Raw genomic sequence first — 17,530 nt, 5'->3', positions numbered from 1 at the left:
ACCCAACCGTTTCAAATTTCGGACAAATTCAAGAATCGGTAACTTATTTGATTTCTTTTCTCTTTTTTTATTAGAAAAAATAGCCATGAAAGACAATAATAAAAAAATACAAAATAATTATCATAGAAATGTCCTACTTCAGAACAATGACACATAATAAAAACATGACATTCAGCATGTGCATACACATATTTGCATAAATAAAAAAAAACAAATCTATATAGTTTAATATGCTTAGGCTTCAGCAGTCTTTGATGAAGGTGCATTTGTTGCTGGAGGTGAGGGGAGGTTCTTGCTCAACGTGGAGAATCAGATCTGAGCTGTGGTGCTGCTGCTGCTGACTGAGCTGCTACTGAGATTGGTGGGCTTGGAAGTGGAGGTGGCCTTTCTCCTCCTAGAGATGACAACAAAGCAAAAATGATTTTGTTTAGCACGGGGTGCGATTCACTCTGAAACTGAAGTAAGAGAATGGTGGGTGTGTGGAAAAAGGCACACAGATTTATGTAATACTCACAAGACTCTGGTAAGCATCTTTTTCACAATTTGAAGTTCAGGGTTCAGACAGTAGCGGCCGTTTGCACTGGTCACACTGCGGGAATAGAAATAGAGAGATTAGCATAAAGTTTAACAGGTGAACAAAATTCAACATCTAATTAACATATGTGCATGGATTGTGAATCAAAAATAGCGATCTATGTTAAAGAATTGTTTAAGCGACATCTTTTCTCTTTATTGTAATGTATTTATGTGATATTGATGTGATTTTTTTTTTTGCAAAGATATCCACAATTTTAACTTGAAAGATGTGACTTACACAATCTCTACTTTGTCACAGAAGATAGTTGCAGGGTAAATCTGGATGTCCCTTATGTCAGTCTTTGAGAAGACGCCGTTTCTGACACGCTGACAAAGACAGCTCTGTCCTGGTTCGTTCACTAAAAAAACAGACAAAAATGAAGTTATTACCCCAATCTGACAAATCTCAACACATGCTGAAAAAAAGCATCCTTACAGTTTTTGAATTTCAAAATGCTAGTCTTTAGTAGAAACTTACGCTGGGCTTTAGAGATGCAGACTGCAACGGCCAGGAGAAGAAACACCTTCATGATGCCAGACATCTTTGGTTTCTTTAGTTGAGATAGAGCCGGTGGTCAAAATGAGAAAGCAGCAGGTTTGTTGAGTCAAGTGCTGTGATGGATAGAGGCAGTGGAAGCCCTCTTTAATACTGTCTGGAGATGCTTACCTCATCTCTCCTGTGACAAAAGGGAATTTTTTCAGACTGGAAACTGAAACCCTAAAACCCACAGGAAAAAAAACAACAAAAGAACTTCCTGCTCATCCTCCTGCCCCCTGAGTTCAATTTTGCGTTTGAAATTGGACAGTATTGGGCAAATAAAAACTAAATTAACCAAATGTATTGTTACATCACTGAGAAAAACACAAGTTTGTAAAGAATGAATTAACAGCTAAATAGCAAATATATTAGATATTAAATTTAATCATGTATAATGTACAGACACAAGGATTGAATTAAATTCAATTAGAAAGCCTATAACTAGAAATTAACATTTATCTCTTCTTGATGAGTTTTTTTGTTTTTTAACTCAGAATTTCATTAATCAATCAAAGAAGATATATTTTCAAGTCTTTATATTTCTTGCAGTACAGACTGGAAAATAAAGTCATATTTATCATTTTTAAAAGGTGAGACAATGACTTCATACCTTATAAAAAAAAAACTGCAGTTCAGACATGTGTGGATAATTGACAGACTAAAGTGTGGGCTGCGATCTTTGCAAATGTTTTTTTCATGTCTATACAGCAAGCAGCAGTGGTTAACACCTCTAGCAAATGCAACACTGAATGAAATGCCTGTGGCCCCGGAAAAACAAAAAAAAAAGAAAGAAAAACCAAAGCAGTCTTTTTTATTTCTTTCCACTGCAAATGTGTGGGATTTTATCTTGACATTTACTTTTATGTGTGTGAATGTGGTCTCTTATCTGATAGAGTATTACTTCAATTTCCTCCACAGTTGTTTGATACTTTCCCTCTTCTCAGACACAGATCTCTGATTTATTTTCACCCCACGTGTATTATCAGAAAAATGGTTGATTTTACAACATGACTTTATGCTTGTGTTTCACTTTTAGGTCCTCTTTCACTTTTTCTAAGTCTCAAAAGTCAGATAGGATCCCAGCCTCTGTTTCCTTCTCTATTTCTAACTGTACTGTCATGTAGCACAGGGTTTAGAAACCACAAAGTTTCAGTGTAACAACAAAAGAGGTGAATAGACCTAAGCAGGTTATTTTTTTATTAAAAGTTGCTATAAGTGGGGTCCTGTGGTGGCGCAGGAGTTAAGCACAACCAGCTTGTGGAGGCCTTAGTCTTTGACGTGGCTGCTGCAGGTTTGGTTCCCAGCCTGGTGACCTTTGCTGCATGTCTTCCCCCTTCTTTCATTACCCACTTTCCTGTCAATTCACTATCAAATAAAGGTCACAGGAGACAATAAAACCTTAAAAATATGCAGAACTAGACCTGAAGCTATTTTGTAAAAAAAAAAAAAAAAAAAAAAAAAAAAAAAAAAAAAAAAAAAAAAAGTTCCTAAACGTTAAAATCAAGAAAAAGGCAAAACGGAAATGAATAGGACTTCTTTAATTCCAAGCAATTAACAAATACATGGTGTTCTGAGTTGACAAAGTCGGCCTGGTTACAGTAGGTGCTGGACCTTTATGTTTCACCAGAATGAGTTCACTCAGTGTTACATATACTTTTAAAGCTCGTCTTAAAGCCCATCTATTTTACTTGGCTTTCAACTCTAGCGGGATCTAGTTTTAAATTGTATGTTTTTGTTTTTAAACTGTAAGTTTTTATTTTTTGTTTTTTTGTTGTTATGTTGTGTTTTGATGTACAGCACTTTGTATCAGCTGTGGTTGTTTTAAAGTGCTTTATAAATAAAGTTGGTATGGTATGGTATGCGGTGTTATGTATTTTAATTATTTTATTTTTTCATTAAAAACATAGCTGGATAATGATCAAAATTTGCTGTAGGACTTTACAAACAGAACAAAAATTATTTGTATAAACCCTTCTAATTTTGTTTTGGGTGCATTCTGGCTAATGACATCACACATGGCACGTGAATTAAGATAATCAATGTCACTTGGACAAAATGTAAATAAATACATTATAAGGATGACTTTGATTAAAAAACAACAAAAAACAATAAGGATATACACAAAACAACTCAGAGAGTAGATTTGGATGTGTGATTCAATAATGTTTCATGATTTAAAAAGTCAATAGAAATGTATTTGATCATGGCATCTTGCTCTTTACATGGCAAAAGTTAAAGTGGGTCTTTGATGAAATTTCTGGCTGCTATCTTTAACTGTGCTACCAAAGAAATGCAACTCTTCCTTTAGATAAGAGTGGATAAGAGAGGCTTAAATTATTGCACAATAGTCAAGTATCAATTTGTTATGATCTGAGGGTGGAGTTCAGGCAAAAAACCCGTCATAATTATGAAAACTATTCTTGGTTTGTTCTCTGAAACTAGAATTTCTAAGCTTCCAGTAGGAAACCCCAACAAAGTCAAAACTACTACTTGGACAGTCACAGATTTCCTACCAACCCCAACCTCAGAATCCAATATGGCTTCTGAGCCATATTCATGTCAGATACTAAGTCCTACACTTTGCACACCAGAAAGTCTTTTGGTGAACATTCCTCAGTAGATTTTGAGTCTTTTCTAAACTCCAAATGATTGTTTTTGCCGTTTTTTCCCTGCATTTGGTTCCATCCTTTCTCATGTCAACCCCGACCAACTACAACTGTTCCTGCTCAATAAAAGCAACCGACGACACGACGCTGCCACCAACATGTTACAGAGGGAATCTCAGCAGCTCCTCCAGAGTTACCATCTGCTATTTGTAAACTTTCTTCTTGGCTGATCTCTCAGATCTAGCCATGTCTTGGTAGGTTTGCAATTGCACCACATTCACACAGACATGGTCTCTATTTTTTTTATTTTTTTAACATCATCTAAATTCAGTTGGTTTTGGTGAATGTTGCCTGACTGTGAATTTTTGAAATGTTGAAAATTCTGCGTTCTTTTTCTCAGACCCAAAATATCCCAGAACGTGGTCAACTCTAAACCACACATGTGACTAGAGGTTTCATCTGTAAATAACTTAAAAATGTCTCGCATGCCACATTGAAATGGCAATGAAGTATGATTGCAGCATCATACTTTTAAAAAATGTGCTATTTATGTACAAAAACTAAACCTTAAAAACACTCATTTGTATATTTAGAGGGTTACACATTATAATGTTAGGTGTAAATTTGAGCAAAACAAATATTTAAATTTGGCATTTCTGCAACAATGGTCTTGCCTGACATTTAAAAGAAGTGAAAGGGACTTTTGTGTATTGCAGCATAGAGCTCAGTCTCTACAACTCTGATGATTTCTGTGGTCAGAAAGTGTGATCTGAAACCATCCCCAGTTTAAAAAAAATGCTGGTGCTGACTGAGTAATTTTAATACTTTCTGATGATGCCCTTATATTAATTAATGGAAATTTCTATTTTTTTGCCACTCCTAATTACATTTTTGTTGTAACTAATTGACAGCACCCGGAAAGTTTAAATGTTTCTTTTTCTTTTCTTTTTTATTTTTTTAATCTTCTGGTAATACTTTAGCTTTTGCATTTGTGGGTTTTGACTAGTAACCCCCCTCCCCCCCAAAAAAACCCTTATTAAATATTTAGACATGATGTGTGGAGGACGTTACATCTTCCATTTAGAGTGAAATGGCCTGAGTGGTGAATGTAAACTTTCCTTTTCCACTTTCCTTTTCCCTTTTGGTAACAAGCTGAATCTAGTGGATGTGCCGGGGATTGCCCACCACACGTGTCTTTATTGGTTTGTGTCCTTGTGAGTCAGACCACATTTCCATCAGAAGCCCCATGTAGCAATGAGCCGAGAGGAAAAAAATACGTCGGCAGTGTCTCTTCCTCTGCAGACACTTCGTTAGCCGTCCAGTTCAGTTACACTTCTCATTTTTCTATAAACAACCTTTTTGAGGGAAAAGCCTGAAAAATAAACAGAAACTAGACAACTGAAGTACAACTAAGTTGGAATATGGACAGTGCTGCATTTTAGATGTAAACTGATAGGTTTTCTACATGATTTAAGGGGGACCTATTAGGCAAAATTCACTTTCTGCACATTCTGGTCTGTAGGACTTCTACAAAAAGTCCACTAAAAAGTACCCTGCTGCTTTTTTTTTGTGTCTATAATTAAATGCTCAGAATGATTTTGTGCAAAAAAAAATGTAATGATCATGTTTGGTATTGTCCAAAGACCTAAACTAACTTGTTCAATTAATCATAGCTTGCCTGTAACTCAGGGAACTGATATGAAAGAGAAATAGGCTGTCATACATGTTCAACCGTTCGTAACAGTCAGAGTGGGTTGCTCTTTCGCAAATTTCTCCTTTGTCTCAAACCAGATCGAGTTGAAATACCTATAGCCACAATGCTACTTTCTATTACTATTGGCAGAAATTTGCAAAGAAAGCAATCCGGAAGCGGCAACAATTTTTCTTGCCGCTGATAAGCTTTACCCCCGAGCAGGGGCACCGTATAGGGGGGAAAGTGATGACAATTCTAGGGGCCCTGACCAACAGGGGGCCCTCCACAATTTATTTATTTATTTTTTGTTCATGGAAATTAAAAAAAAAAAAAATTGGGGCCCTGTCAATTACAAAATTAATCATATTGTATTTTAGAAGGTTGTTTTTAGCAGTAAAAATGTAATGTTCCCACTCCCAGACCAAAAAACACCCATTTTTAAGAGGGTGCTTCAGGTATGAAGGATGTCACAGCTGTGGTCTCTAACCCCTGTGAATACGAGGGTTTACTGTCGTAAGTGAAACGCTCCTCTTTGTCATCGTATTCACCAGGAACATAGTAAATAACTGGTTACTAAATAAAAGTAACCAACTTAAACATGCAATTTATGTTTTAACAACTCTTTGCTTACATTTATTTTATAAAAATCATCACCAAGGTGATAAAACATCACCTTGGTGATGATTTTATTTCTTAGCCTTTACATTTTTTGACTTAAATTAAGCAACTGCAATACAAATTCAATTTCTCTTGAAAGATTTACTGTACTTATTTTAGTTCATTTTTTAGTGACTCAGAGTTTTAAGATTTTAGATCTTTATAAATAGTAGCACATTTTGTTCTAACTACTCAACAATAACTTGTTACTCTAAGCTACTGTGTAAAGACAGAAGTTCAAAAGGCTAAAAAAACAGTTTCACTCGATATTTGAAGAAATGCTCCTTCGTGTGGCTCTTGACGGTGGCTCAGAGCTACCGCAAAATGATTTAAAGCTTCCTGTGTCGTCTTTGCCTATTCATCCGTTTTACATCTTTGACTTTCTAAGCCACACTTTGTGCTCGTCCTGTTGTGGTCAAAATGTTGTGTCTTATGCTTATTTGTTTTCATTTATGTTTGATGTACTGGTGTCCCTGACACAGAAAAAAAGTTGTTGTTTTTTTTTTCTTTAAGGGAAATTGTGTTTCTGACATTCTTATAAGTAAACATTTCTGCATCAGTTAGAATCAAGGCAGGAACTTAAGTTCCAGTCATTGCAAAATGTGATTTTCACCTAAAAATCCCCTTCAAACACACTTATGGCAGAGGAGACCAAAGTTAATCTCAAAAGCATCCTTCACATGCAATTCAGGTTTGATCGGCTTTGCGGTTGTGAAGAAAAAAACTTCCTTGTCAGGTATGCTGAAGTAAGTGTGAAAAGCAACACTGCACAGGACCCCGTAATCTCTTTCCTGTTCGACAGAAAAGTGCTTCACTAGAACATACACATTTCCAACAACTCTTCACACCTCTGTGCTCATACATGTTCTCTGAAAATGACGAATTTCGTAGAATGAATGTATAGAAACCAAACCCTTCTAAAAAAAAAAAAAAATCAGATATGTGTCAAAGAAAATGAATATTTATGCATTTCGACTGTAATTTAAAATAAGAAGACCATGTAAGTAAAAAAAAAAAATTAAAAGACAGACAACTGTAAAAATGTTAATCTATAAGAATTCTAACATTATCTACGATATCTTAACATAACCCGAAAGCGATGGAAAGAAAAATGATTCATTTCAAGACTTAGTGTTGATACTATATGTACGTGCACTGAAAAGACAGAATCAAAATAAATATTATTAACAAGGTGGTGAAAACAAGTGAAAAAGCCAAATGTCCTTCTATTTAGCATTTCTGTTCCAAAGATAAAAAAGCTAACCTTTTATTAATGTCACCATCTGAGGCTGGAATGTTGTTTTTTTTTAAAGTTTTGTGTTATTGATTTTTGTCACAGAGTTTTATTTTTCCCCAGGATGTTACATACTTTTTGTCTTTTCAAGTTCTGCCCTTATTATTTAGATCAGGTCATTGTTCCTTGCTTATCATGTTCTGACCTGCTTCTTGATTCACATTAGCCCAATTGTATCAACTGAGTCTCCTTCCAGGCACCAGCTTTCTTCACACTGTCACTTTCACAGACATGTGGCTCACAGCTTCAGCCAGACAAACCCATAGCCAAGGTGCTGGCAAGGCACTCTGTGTGATAAATGAGATTTCACAACATGTCAAGTGACATCAAGAGCAGTATTGGTTGAGAAACGTCAGTGTATTATTTATTATTTTCCTCCCTATTGTCTGAATGAGATTACTCCCGTTGACAATGACCACTAATCTTATGAAAATTCTGTTTCTATGATTATGTCAGCTGAATATGGTTCAATGTTGTAATTGGGAATTTGAAAAGCCAGGACGGCAGCAGTGGACTGGCTTGCAGTACCATTTTTTCAACATAATTAAAGTTTTTAATCAGGGTGTTTTATTTTCCAGCTAACTTAAGATAAGTCTAATCACACCATCTGGTATTTTTTTCCTAGGGCAGAATAATAGCTTCATCACTCTTTGGTTTTGCAACATTTGAATTCAACTGTTTGACTGAGTGACCAAATTGGTAAAGTAACATTCATTTGATTTTTGGGATAAAATGGAGGTAATGTAGTGAATAAATCACATAAATAATATAAATCACATATAACAACTTAGTAATAAGTTACTATACATCCATATATTATTTACACCTGCCTTTCCTTGCAGGGTGACGGCAGGAGGTGGTGGCTATTTCCAGCATTTATTCAGCAAGAAATGACATGTGCACTGGGCAGGTTGCCAGTCCATTACGGAGGGTACTGCACGATAAAGTACACATAATGTAAACGCAGTTGAAATATGTTGATATGTCGTGAATTGTGAAACATTAACATTTTCTGCTGTCCTCACTTCTTCAGTATTCTGTTAAGCACCTTGATGGTCGATAAAACAGAAAATACTTATATAGCATCTATCTAGATATAGTACATATAGTATCTAGATATAGTATGCTATGCAGGTATTTTCCATTTTATCCATCATCAACAAATAGTACATTTCCACCCTCTTGTGGCTCAAAATAAAATTACTTTTTGCTTGCTGATAAAATGTGAAACCTATCATAGATTCAGATATTGCAGGTCACTCTACAGTCATTGTCAGACCTGTCTCATAATGTTATTAATGTGAATGCTGCAGGCATTCACATTAATAATGCCGACAGTATTAATGTGCTGTGCTAGTGATAGCATGCTATTGACAGCATTTCATTTTACACTAGATTTTTAGCTAACATCTTATCACACTTATTGCGTCTTCATTATTATCACACTAGATGGAAGAATTTATTATGAAATATGGTAGCGACCTACACAATTATGCTTTAGCTAATTTCACCATGTCAGCCGCTCTGCACGGATTAGCTAAAATCATTTTCTTACTCTTTAAATTCTTCAACATATGATAAGGAGAAAGTTTTGCTTTGAAAGGATATTGCAGACTGTTTTACTTTTTTAATGTTTCTGACTTATAGATTTCTGGGTTTTTTCACACTGTTTCACTGTTTCACACAGGAGTAGGTCAACATAGTGCTAGCTTAGATGCTATCATTATTATTTTAGCTAGTTTTAGCTTGAGCTAATTGTAGCCTTTAGAGGGTTCTTTTTTCACTCTGCGTAGAGGATGTTACTGTAGGTGAAGGTACTAGTCCTAACCTAGAGGCTGTCATTAATATTTTAGCAAGCTTTAGCTTTTTAGCTTATCAACTGTTATGACTTTACATCTTAGCTTTGTAAGTGTTCAGCACAAAGTCTTTGGGTGAGATTTTTTGCATGACTGAATGTTTTCAGTCCTCTTCTACAGTTTTTTCTATTTTGCAGGCTTTTGCTTTCGGCTGCTTCTGCCTGTTTATTACATTTCTCCAAGTCTTCTGCAGTTGACTTGAAATGCTTCTGCAGTTTCACTAAAAATATGCTTACAGCATTCACAATGCATTCAGCAGGAAATACAAATCTTTCTAGTTATGTGTAGCCTAACTATGACTAGTTGACAAGAGCAACCACAATGAGTGGGTTCATTATGGTTGCCCTCGTTTTACATGTTTGTCTTCTCTTGCCATGCAGGAGCAGCAGAGCAACAGCCTGCGTCTTGCATGTGTGGGTTCACTTGTGTCATTTGTGTTCAGCCTGTCTTCCTCCACACTGATGTTTACCAGTACAGGATCCCACGTCAGTTGCCATAGAAACTCTACTGCTTGGCACCAGGCTCAGCCGAAAGGCTTGTTATTGAGGGGTTTCCACCGACAAGACCATGCAAAGATGTAACAGAGAGGAAAATCACAGACTGCATATCAAAGACAGGTTTATTTGTTTTTGCTTTACAAGTCATTACACACAATATATAAAACAAGATTGGTCCATGTTCATGTATTTACAAGAGCAACACAGCAAACACTAAGAGTATGAAACACTGACAACATTTCTTTTCCTCTGTATGTTTTCAAACATGTATTTCTACTTGTGTCAGAAACAGAGCCTGTCTGAGACAATAAGCTGCTTTGGGACTTGCTCACCTGGGGGCCTCAGTTTCAACAAAGAATAGCTGAAAAATCAATAAATCGCAAAATAAATGTGCAATCATTTATTTAAACAAATTCATGATTAACTACTCATGATTTATTCACGTCCACTGTTTGACTCAAAGCTGGGAATATGCTTCATCATGTCAGCGTAGGTTTTATCCTGCAGCTTGTGAATGTGAAAACACCACCAAGGGTGTAAAAATATTGTTAACTGGGTTTGTTGGTTTCCACGTTATGGTTCAAAATTGGTTTTGCATTCTAACCTCGGTTCCTGTCTGACCTTGGACACAGCTCTGCCCCGAATGTCTCATGCTCTGACATGAGAAATATGTTGTGTTTATTTTTCAGGAATGTTCCAGTCACTGTTCCTTGCACTCGCTACACTTCGGCAATAGCGGGCAGCATGCAGGCCCGAAGACGTGCCTCTCTCCATGCTGACCGACAGTCTGAGATCCACTGGGAGATCAAGGATTGTTGGGTGGCTGGATTGAATCTTGTTCCTTTTTCTCCTTTGTCCACTGGTCCGACTCGCCTGACCTCTGACCTGGGTAAGCTGCGCGCTGGGCAACTACTTGCAGTCGAGGTGTTGACGTCAGAGAGGATTTCAGGGCAGCTGCTCTTGCGCTGGAACGGCAAATCTGGGCTCAAAGTGTGGGGCGTGCTGTTTGCTCTGCTTCGAGCTGGGGCCTCCAGTATGGCTCCACGCTGACCTGCCAACCTTCCCTTAACAAACGCTTTCCTCACCCTTCCTGGAAGGGCTAGAAGGTTATTCTGATTTCCATAGAGATACTCCAACGGGTCAGAGTTACAGCACATAAGCTCGCCGTTCAGTTTTTTCTCTTCTGTCTGCAGGGAACCACTGCCATTTTCCTCCTCGTTGAGTCTAAACTCCAGCGGAGACAAAGCGGTCGCGATGAGCCTCTGCTGCACAGCCTCCTGATTTTGGGGGAAAACATCTCTGGCAGGAAAGGTGGGGCGGGCCAGGTGACAGATGGAGAGAAAGTAGTCCTCTGATGAGACGCCTTGGCTGTTGTCAGCAAAATGAAACGTGTTCGCTTCGTTTAGGTCTTTCACCATCTCCTCCATGCCCTCTGTGATTGTGGGCAGCATAATCCTCCTCTTGCTCAGCAGTCTTGACCTTGGCCGCATATCTAGAAGCAGGAAGGAGAAAATGTTTTTACATTTAAAACAACCATAGGGATGCACGCAGGGAGCGTGTTTGACAATCAATACAGCTATTTGGTTCACAAGACTGCAACGAGGCAAAAAGTTATTTTCGCTGTTATTTCCTTATTTTGAGAAAATTCTTTTGAATTTGAAGCCCAATCTGTGTCTTAAAGATTGTAGTCAGTGTAATTTAATGAAACCACAATTTGGCTTGTCTTTACGTTCAGACATATCTCTATCACAGGTTGTATCAGTGACACTGAAAATACTCACAGAAAACAGCTTTTTAAATATAATTCCCAACCTCTGTCTTTAGAAGAACCTGCAACATAAAATAAGCCAGTCCAGGTTTAGACTTTGCACAGTTTTAATGTTGTCCAATTTCCTTGGTCAACACACACACACACACACACACGCACGCACGCACACACACGCACACACACACACATCAGTTTTGAGAGTTTAGAAGTCAGATGTTATGCCACAGCCAAGCGTTGTATAACCCTGATTAGGGTTACCTACTATGTCAAGACCAGGTCAAAAATTATAATCTAGCCTTGTAACCTGCATAATGCTTTAATGGACCATTTCCAAAATGCCATAATCTTTGGACATGACCACAGGGCATGCACCAGATTACCGCCACACCTCTGGTGGTATTTCCTTCATACCTGGTCTGACCAACCAACTTGGACACCAATAAAAAGGATAGAGAATTTTGAATTGAATCTTATCTACGAGTTTTTACAAAAGAACAAATAGTCAGTTCCCTTTCACGTAAAATATGTGAAGCGGAGCTCTGCAAATGAGCAGAATAAATCTGGATCAACATACATGTTTTGGAGAAGTCTCTTTTTGTTTGATTTCTAACTCTCCTCCTTTCCCCTCATTAGACTAATGTGCTTTTCATAATCTGAAACTTTCTCACATGATCCGTAGCAGTCCGGAGACTGCGTTTCAAAACAGCTATCCCCTGACTGCATCAATCAAGACAAACAAACAAATCTCCCTTTCTCCCTCCCTCTCTCTCCCTTCCTCTCTCTCTCTCTTCCTCTTTCACCCGTTTTGGGCATCATCCCCTTGCTTACTCTGGATCTGCATCCCCAAAACACAACCGATCTTGCTGGATAAACAGAGGACTATTTTAAATCCCCATCTCAGTCATGTCAAGTCACACATCATGTCAGGCTGTATTTTGCTTTCAACCTCAAGCGAGGCTCGCAACGTATTTTTGTCTTAACCTTCGTGACCAAAAATAGAGAAACGCCTCAAACCACGAAACGCCAGCCTCTCCCAGTTTCTTCCAAGGTGTAACCAGGCTAAATTTAAGTCCCTCCTTTGATACACAATGGCTAAAAATGGCTCCACACTCGGAGCTCAAGGCTGAAACAGAATATATCGCCTTTACAACTCGTGCAGGTCACACTCACCTGGTAACAGACGGCAGCTGCCGGTGTCCCTTGAGTCCTGTCTTTACGCTGCAGTTGAAATCTGAATCAGTCGGTTTTTGCCTTGTTTCAGCTCCTGTGCTTGAATCCAGTAGTGCTGCTCTGAAGCATCAGCTGTCTCTGAGCAGAGGCAGAGGCTGAATGGAGATTTATCTCCTCCACACATCCCTCCCTCCTCTCTCTTTACTCCCCCTCTCTCCATAGCTTACTTTTGGTTTGCCCTCCTTCCCTGCTTCTAAAAATAGGCACACCGTCCATTTCCTCAGCTCCAGCACTGACTCTGACTGTAATGATGGAGGGAAGGAAACAGAGGCAGGGAAAAAGAGGGAAAGTTAAGGAGGAGACAGAAAAGAAGAAGAGGACAAACAAAAAAAGGAAAAAAAAACATATACATGTTGTTTTTTGGCAAACCTTTTCATACCTAACTTGATAACTTTTGTCCAAATAAAAGCGGACAAGCTTCAAAAACACCTGATGTTCCTGCATACAGCTTGGAATGCTCGAAATGTTGATTAGCTGACGTGCATGTGAGAGCTCTGCACATGGCTGCTCTGCCTGGGAGACCAATGTGTGCATGCACAACACGACTGCATAACAGAGATCTATAAGAAGGATTTCATGTGACTCAATACATGGCACATGAGTCACCCATTCCTCTTTAGACGCACATTTTTAGCCCTTGAATGCTGCTGTAAGCCTCGTTTCTTTTTTCACTGAGATCTAAAGTGGCATGCAAAAGTTAGCAAAGCGCATTGTACGCACAAGGTTTTTGTGATGGACCAACTCAAAGTAGTGTCTGACTGAATGATGCCTTCAAACAACGTTCACAAACGGGCAGATGAAAACAGTGGGGTGCATGTGCATTCAGCCCATTTTTCTATGATGAATCTAAATAAAATCCAGGGCAGTAATGTCTGAAGAGGACACCTCATGAGAATATCGTCAACTTGTGTGAAATCCGTTCAACGGGTAATCATGGACGAGAACTTGTTAGGGGCTGCGAAAGATTGTAAAAATACAGCGCTCCAAAGCATATTTTATGTGTTAGGATGGCTCTGTGAGAGTTCATACCTAAACCTGATTCCAAATTCATTGCAAGAGTTTAAAATAGCTGTTTACAGAAACTTTCTATCCAATCTGATTGAGTTTTGCAGACAAGAATGTCCAAGCCATCCATTTTTTTACACCCTAGTGGGGGTGGGAGGGGTGCTGGTGCCTATTTCCTGAGAGACATTTCGTGCGAGAGGCGGGGTAAACCCTGGACAGGTCGCCAGTCCATCGCAGGGAAACACAGAGACAAATAGGACAAAGTCGAGGAGAACTTAGAGAGACCAATTAATGTTTTTGGGCTGAGGAAGTCGGAGTACCTGGAGAGAACCCATGCATGCACTGGGAGAACATTAAAGCTCCATGCAGAAAGCTTCTGGGCCTGGAATTGAACTCAGGACCTTCTTGCTGCAAGGCTACCAACTGTGCCACTGTACAGAGTGAAGAATGTGCCTTAATGAAGTCTCTAGATGTGTAAAACTGTTGTTTTTAAAGAGACCTAGCATATCATAGGAGTGAAAACATAAAGGCATCTTGGAAGGCATGTAGACGGGTGTTAGCAGCTATAGTTGCTATCCAGTCTGACTGAGCCTGATTTATTTTGCAATGAAGAATGAGGAAGATATAAGTTGTAAGGCTTATATAGATATAGCTCAAATTAAGAGTATGATCATAAAATACTGGAGAAAAAAGGTTTTCATTTGTGGACACAGAACAAAAAATACATTGTGGTTAAAAGCGGAGAAAAACAAAATCCCATTTTCAGGAATCGGTGCTGTTATAAAAAGATTTATCACATTGTATTTAGAGAAATACAAAGTGATTTCAATAACTTTGTGTTTTTTGTGGCTTTTTGTGTGGCATAGAGGGACGATCATGATGATGAACCTACAAATGGTACAAAGAATTGTTTTTGTATTTTCTGTGCACTATTATTATTATTATTATTATTATTATTATTATTATATTTTTTCTGTGCCTATTTTTTTTATTGAAATTGAATTTAAAGGACAGTTTCTCCAAATGTTGTGGCGTAAGTTATTTTGAATTCATGAAACAAGCTGCTGGTTCACTTGTTTTTCCATGTAACAAATCACAAGGATTTCTGTGGAGCCTCTGACCACATCAAAAGTCAGTCATGGGTTTTCAAACATGATCAAATATGACCCCTAACTACTGAGAGAAAACCGAAATTTCCCCAATTGCAGCTTTTACAACCAGCTTTTGTTGGGATGTTAACACAGTTAGTGGTAATCAAATTTCAAAGTAATCTAAATCCCACATATAGAATAAATGTTTCTTTCAAGTTTATGGAGAACGATGAAGTGTCTTTGTGACTGTGTCTTTAGGTAAAATTTGAAGTTCTTGTCTTTTGCTGACCTAAAAACACACTGTGGTTGCAATTATAGATGCGTAAATAGACAAAGAAGTAAACAATGCCTAATGTTTGCTATTCTCACAATCACTGGCGTGAGAAAAAAAACAGACCTTGGCTGATTCAATATGCCACCAAAGTCTAATTAAAGATCATTTTACACTTCAAATGCTCATCTAGCAGGTTAACCTTCACCCAATGTTCTTTTTTTTTTCATTTACTAGCTTTGGTACGTTTCCCAGGTACTACCAGAGAGGACAAAAGCATCATCAGGCAGTATAAACACGAGCGTACAGATTTATGTGGCTTACTGGCCTTTACAATGTTTGCAGAAACACTCTCTGCACTGCCGTCACACAAACACTAAGCCTGCTCAGTGCAGACTGCACCCCCGCCCCTGTGAGCCAAGCTAACAAATGCTCTCAGAAAAGTAAACTTTTATGAATGCACATCTAAAAGAGGGTAGAATAGTATTCTATCCTCTTTAGTTTGACACCCCCAAATGAAATCCAATGGAAAGAATTGATTTTGAAGTCACCTAATCAGCAAATATAGCTTACATTTTTTTAAAAATTCATTTTAATTTTCTTCCAATAATCTTTTATTGCAGTAGCATAAACTTGAGAAACAATACCTTTTATGCTTGCAGTAGGTAACCTTTGTACAAATTTGTTTTTTCCACATTTGCTAAAACTGTCGTCCTGACAATATGACAATATGAGACAGTTAATCTGCTTTAAAAAAAATCAAGCTCCTCTCCCTCCTCCACCAGAAGAAAACATTTGAAAACAAATTTTGAGACATTTTTTAATAATTGTTACAGATATTCTCTGTCCACACCCCTTCTCCTGTAAAATCAGCTGCTTTTTTATCTCCTATATACAGGCTGAAGGATTCAACAATAAAAAATAAAAAAAACAACAACAACAACAGTGCTTAGTGCATAGGGGTGGGTGTGGCTGTACAGGGCAAAGTGACCTGGGATGATGCAGATGAGTCTGCGGTTTCTGCATCCGTTCCATCAACAGGCTCCCTGTCTTTATATGGCTCTCTAATGGAGAGCTCACAACAGCATTCTCCTCAAACAAACAGACTCAGAGATTTACACACGCAGGCGCATTGCTTGTTTTGGATAGCAGACAGACTCTCAGGCACCACACTCAAGACTCCCATCGATGTGGATGCTGCTGATGACAAACAGCCAACATATCAGTCTGGCTTCACTACTCCCTAACTCTTCAGCAGAAAAAAATAAAAGAAAAATATGGAAAAAGCAACAAACGTGGGATTGTTTCAAACTGACATCTCTTTGTATCCATGACATTGTACTTAAAGGGAAATGTCTGTCTTATCGGTCAGCTTACTCGTCACTAATGATTGATTGTGGTGTTTTGCTGTGGATCAAACTTGAGGAAGTGTTGATGTGGTATTTGTCCCAAAGAGACTAACAAATTCCATTTCAAAAAATGACCCCATTAATGCATAATGTGATTAAGTAATACACCCTGTACAATATAAGTGAAACGTGAACCAGTTTCTATGGGGAAATTGCAAATGTATACAGTAAAACAAGGGCAGTGACCCGGCGACAAAAACTGTACACAGCCGTAAACTAATCTCACCCAGAAAGTTGCAATGTTCTGTCTGCAACTAATAATCCAAATTCACTCATCACTGACAAAATGTACCTACAATTTTCACATGTAATCAAAACTTTTCCAGTAATCTGTTTTGCTTACTTTTTTAAATTGCATGGCTGGCTAAATATTCATCATCACTACTCCATTGACTCCTATAGTCAGCTGATGTAGGCCTGAGGAAATCTTACTTGACCTGTCTGGGGTATGACTGAGGTGGGCTGACTTCTACCTCCCTTGGTGTATTGTGGTGTATTTGTTCTTAAAAAAAAAAAAAAAAACTATAAAAAAAACACAAAAAAAACAAGGGAAGATGGCAAAAAAAAAAGTCCCTAAATGCCACTTTAAAGTGTTTTGTGAAAGAAGCTAATGAGAGACGGGAATCTGTCAGGAGCTAAGAGGTGTCTAGCTGCTTTGATTTATCGTGATCTCAGTTTTTACGTTATAAAAACCTGACACATTGTCAATAGTGTGCACACTTTTAAGATGCACAGTAGGTTTTTTCATCTCCCTACACTTTGTTTGAAATCTTGTCCTCTTCCACTTAGGACTGTTCAGCCATAGGGCATTTGTGGTTGATAAAAGCTTCGGCGTACACTCCAGATCAAAAGAACAGGGCGTCTTAAAGCGAACCATTTTATTGATTTTTATCACTCAGTTCCCAGCTGCCAGAGAGATTCTGAGAAATGATCATCCGTCCTCCGGAGGGCAGACATGGATGTTTCCTTGAAAAGAGGTGCACTTCCAGGAGACGTTTGTTTTGAAACGTTTGGAGGAAATTGAATTATAGTGGCGGGA

The 17,530-nt window shown here is 38.1% G+C and overlaps 2 protein-coding genes across 3 annotated transcripts; both read right to left on the bottom strand.

Moving 5' to 3' along the window:
• Positions 1 to 279: 279 nt before the first annotated feature.
• On the bottom strand, positions 280 to 1,142 carry LOC103135538 (C-X-C motif chemokine 10-like). Its single transcript, XM_007548326.2, has 4 exons — positions 1,055 to 1,142; positions 815 to 935; positions 515 to 589; positions 280 to 394 (listed from the first exon to the last, which is right to left on the bottom strand). Exons 1-4 carry the CDS (start codon positions 1,116 to 1,118, stop codon positions 310 to 312), a joined length of 345 nt encoding a protein of 114 aa, XP_007548388.1. The 5' UTR covers positions 1,119 to 1,142; the 3' UTR covers positions 280 to 309.
• An 8,679-nt stretch (positions 1,143 to 9,821) lies between these two features.
• Positions 9,822 to 12,934, bottom strand: LOC103135536 (uncharacterized). 2 transcript variants are annotated; one of them, XM_007548325.2, is made up of 3 exons: positions 12,656 to 12,934; positions 11,499 to 11,547; positions 9,822 to 11,209 (listed from the first exon to the last, which is right to left on the bottom strand). In XM_007548325.2, exon 3 carries the CDS (start codon positions 11,205 to 11,207, stop codon positions 10,437 to 10,439), a length of 771 nt encoding a protein of 256 aa, XP_007548387.1. In that variant the 5' UTR covers positions 11,208 to 11,209; positions 11,499 to 11,547; positions 12,656 to 12,934; the 3' UTR covers positions 9,822 to 10,436. The 2 variants fall into 2 exon arrangements, with proteins under 2 accessions (XP_007548387.1, XP_007548386.1); XM_007548324.2 differs by lacking the exon at positions 11,499 to 11,547 and having other exon boundaries at positions 12,656 to 12,929.
• Positions 12,935 to 17,530: the final 4,596 nt, after the last annotated feature.

This window comes from Poecilia formosa, unplaced genomic scaffold (assembly GCF_000485575.1).
Source record: "Poecilia formosa unplaced genomic scaffold, Poecilia_formosa-5.1.2 Scaffold26, whole genome shotgun sequence".
In the NCBI taxonomy this organism is placed as follows: domain Eukaryota; kingdom Metazoa; phylum Chordata; class Actinopteri; order Cyprinodontiformes; family Poeciliidae; genus Poecilia; species Poecilia formosa.
The sequence above is the reverse complement of the archived record's forward strand: the minus strand, read 5'-3'. Positions and strand labels throughout refer to the sequence as shown.

Coding starts and splice junctions, on each gene's coding strand:
- LOC103135538 (XM_007548326.2), bottom strand. CDS start 1,118: ATGTCTGGCATCATGAAGGTGTTTCTTCTCCTGGCCGTTGCAGTCTGC. Junction 936..1,054: donor CTGCATCTCTAAAGCCCAGC/GTAAGTTTCTAC, acceptor CTGTTTTTTTAG/TGAACGAACCAGGACAGAGC. Junction 590..814: donor TGTGACAAAGTAGAGATTGT/GTAAGTCACATC, acceptor CTATTCCCGCAG/TGTGACCAGTGCAAACGGCC.
- LOC103135536 (XM_007548325.2), bottom strand. CDS start 11,207: ATGCGGCCAAGGTCAAGACTGCTGAGCAAGAGGAGGATTATGCTGCCC.